This window comes from Nematolebias whitei, chromosome 16, assembly GCF_014905685.2.
Source record: "Nematolebias whitei isolate Nwh7 chromosome 16, NemWhi1, whole genome shotgun sequence".
NCBI lineage: Eukaryota > Metazoa > Chordata > Actinopteri > Cyprinodontiformes > Rivulidae > Nematolebias > Nematolebias whitei.
In genome coordinates, this window is record NC_056513.1 from 2,529,102 (window position 1) to 2,531,022 (window position 1,921).

Below are 1,921 nucleotides of genomic sequence, written 5' to 3' on the forward strand. Positions count from 1 at the left end.
AAATGTAAAAGGTCAATTCCAGTGTTTCTGTAGTTCAGTGGAACAGGGCGAGTGACTGTGACGTCACAGCACTCAGAGATGAACCGTTGAACCGGAGTAACGGCGCAGCCACGGCTCACGCGCTGTGAGGATGTTCTCTAAATGTGATTCGGTTTCTTTCAGAGGGTGAACATAGCTGGAGGTGTTTCCGCCGTTTGGATTACTTTTCTCCCCGCGACGTCAACAGACAGCCGGACATTTTGGATAGTTCTGCGCTCGCTCCGGGGTTGCAACATGTCCTCCGCAGCTGCCTCCAGAAGGCAGTCGTGTTATCTGTGCGACCTGCCCCGCATGCCGTGGGCCATGATCTGGGACTTCACCGAGCCCGTGTGTCGCGGGTGCGTCAACTACGAAGGAGCCGACCGGATCGAGTTCGTCATTGAGACGGCCCGTCAGCTGAAGAGGGTCCACGGTTTCCAGGAGGGCCGCTCTCTGGGCCCCGGGAAGCACCACGCCGTGAAGCTGCTCCACCACTCGCCTGGGGACTCGAGCTCCCGACCTTCTCTGGACCGCTACCCGCTGTCCGAGCGGCCGCCCCGGTTGGGGCTGGAGTACCAGGCGGGCAGGCAGGTTAACGGACTGCCCGTACCCAACGACCCCCCGGAGCTGAACCGTCACAGCCCCAACCACCGCCGGACTAGCAGCGTTTCTCCCAGCCTGGGGCCTGTGGTGACCGGCCGCCCGGGTCCGGTGGGTCTGCCCGGGGCTCAGGCCGGGCCTGTCCTCGGGGAGCTCCATGGGAGTAAACACAGGCCGGACAGCCTGTCGGACCTACCGGACAACAAGGACTGGATGAGCCGGGGCAGAACCGTCCGGGACCTGATGGCGCTGCAGGCGTTTGACGGCAGGTTTAAGAAGGAGGCCATGATGCAGCGGGTCCTGGGGTCCGAACCGAGCCCAGCTTCCACCAGAACAGGTACCGTGGGTCAGAAACTTTACACCTGCAGCCATGTCACGTTATCATCTTTAATGAACTTGTCGTTGGGTGACGTGAGTTCAAACCGTGAAAGTAACGTGACAGTCCATCTACATATCACACAAAACCTTACAAAGTGAAGGTCTGGATTAAAAGTAAAAACTTGTTGAAACTTCTCGTGTCTTATCCAAAGGACTTCTTCAGTCTGAGGAGTTGCAACAAAACGGCACCTTCTCATAGTGGATCAACCAGTTTGTTGTTGACCAGAACCAGCTGTTCACATGATCAAGGAGGACCATCAGTCTAATGACAGATCGTTAGTGCCATGATGGCCGCTTGCTATTCACAGAGGGCTCAGTGATACAGCATTGTAAGAGGGGGACAGTTGGACACGGAGGCTCCGCCCCTGTTTAATGATGGACGGTTTCTCTTCACAAAGATGGCCTCCTTTACTCCTCTCTCAAACCAACGTTCCTCTCTGTCCAGGATGTGAACATCTTCATCCCTGAATGAGTGACCTCTGACCTGGAGATGAGTGTAACTTTGTGGTTGCGTCAAGACAAAGTTCTTGTTAGTATCACTCAGCCCCCTGTGAATAGCAAGCGGCCATCATGGCACTAACGATCTGTCATTAGGCTGATGGTTCTTCTTGATCACGTGAACAGCTGGTTCTGGATGTCAACAACAAACTGGTTGATCCACTATGAGAAGGTGCTGTTTTGTTGCAACTCCTCAGACTGAAGAAGTCTTTTGGATAAAAGATGAAACATTTCAACAAGTTTTTAAATTATTTTTTTTTATCCATCAACTTTGTTAAATTTGTGCAATATGTTTAGATGCTGCTCTAAATCTGTTGTGATGGACTGTCAGTCACTACCACAGCTCAATATTTGTTAAAATAACATCAATATATCTGTTGGCAGGTGTTGATTAGCTGTGGCAGCCATCTTGATTTGTAGTGACTCT

The 1,921-nt window shown here is 52.5% G+C and overlaps 1 protein-coding gene across 1 annotated transcript; it reads left to right on the forward strand.

Moving 5' to 3' along the window:
- Positions 1-166: 166 nt before the first annotated feature.
- irf2bp2b (interferon regulatory factor 2 binding protein 2b) lies at positions 167-955 on the forward strand (the record flags this gene model as incomplete). Its single annotated transcript, XM_037690666.1, is given in 1 exon segment — positions 167-955. A coding segment is annotated over 1 exon segment (682 nt), but the record flags the coding sequence as incomplete, so codon positions are not given.
- Positions 956-1,921: the final 966 nt, after the last annotated feature.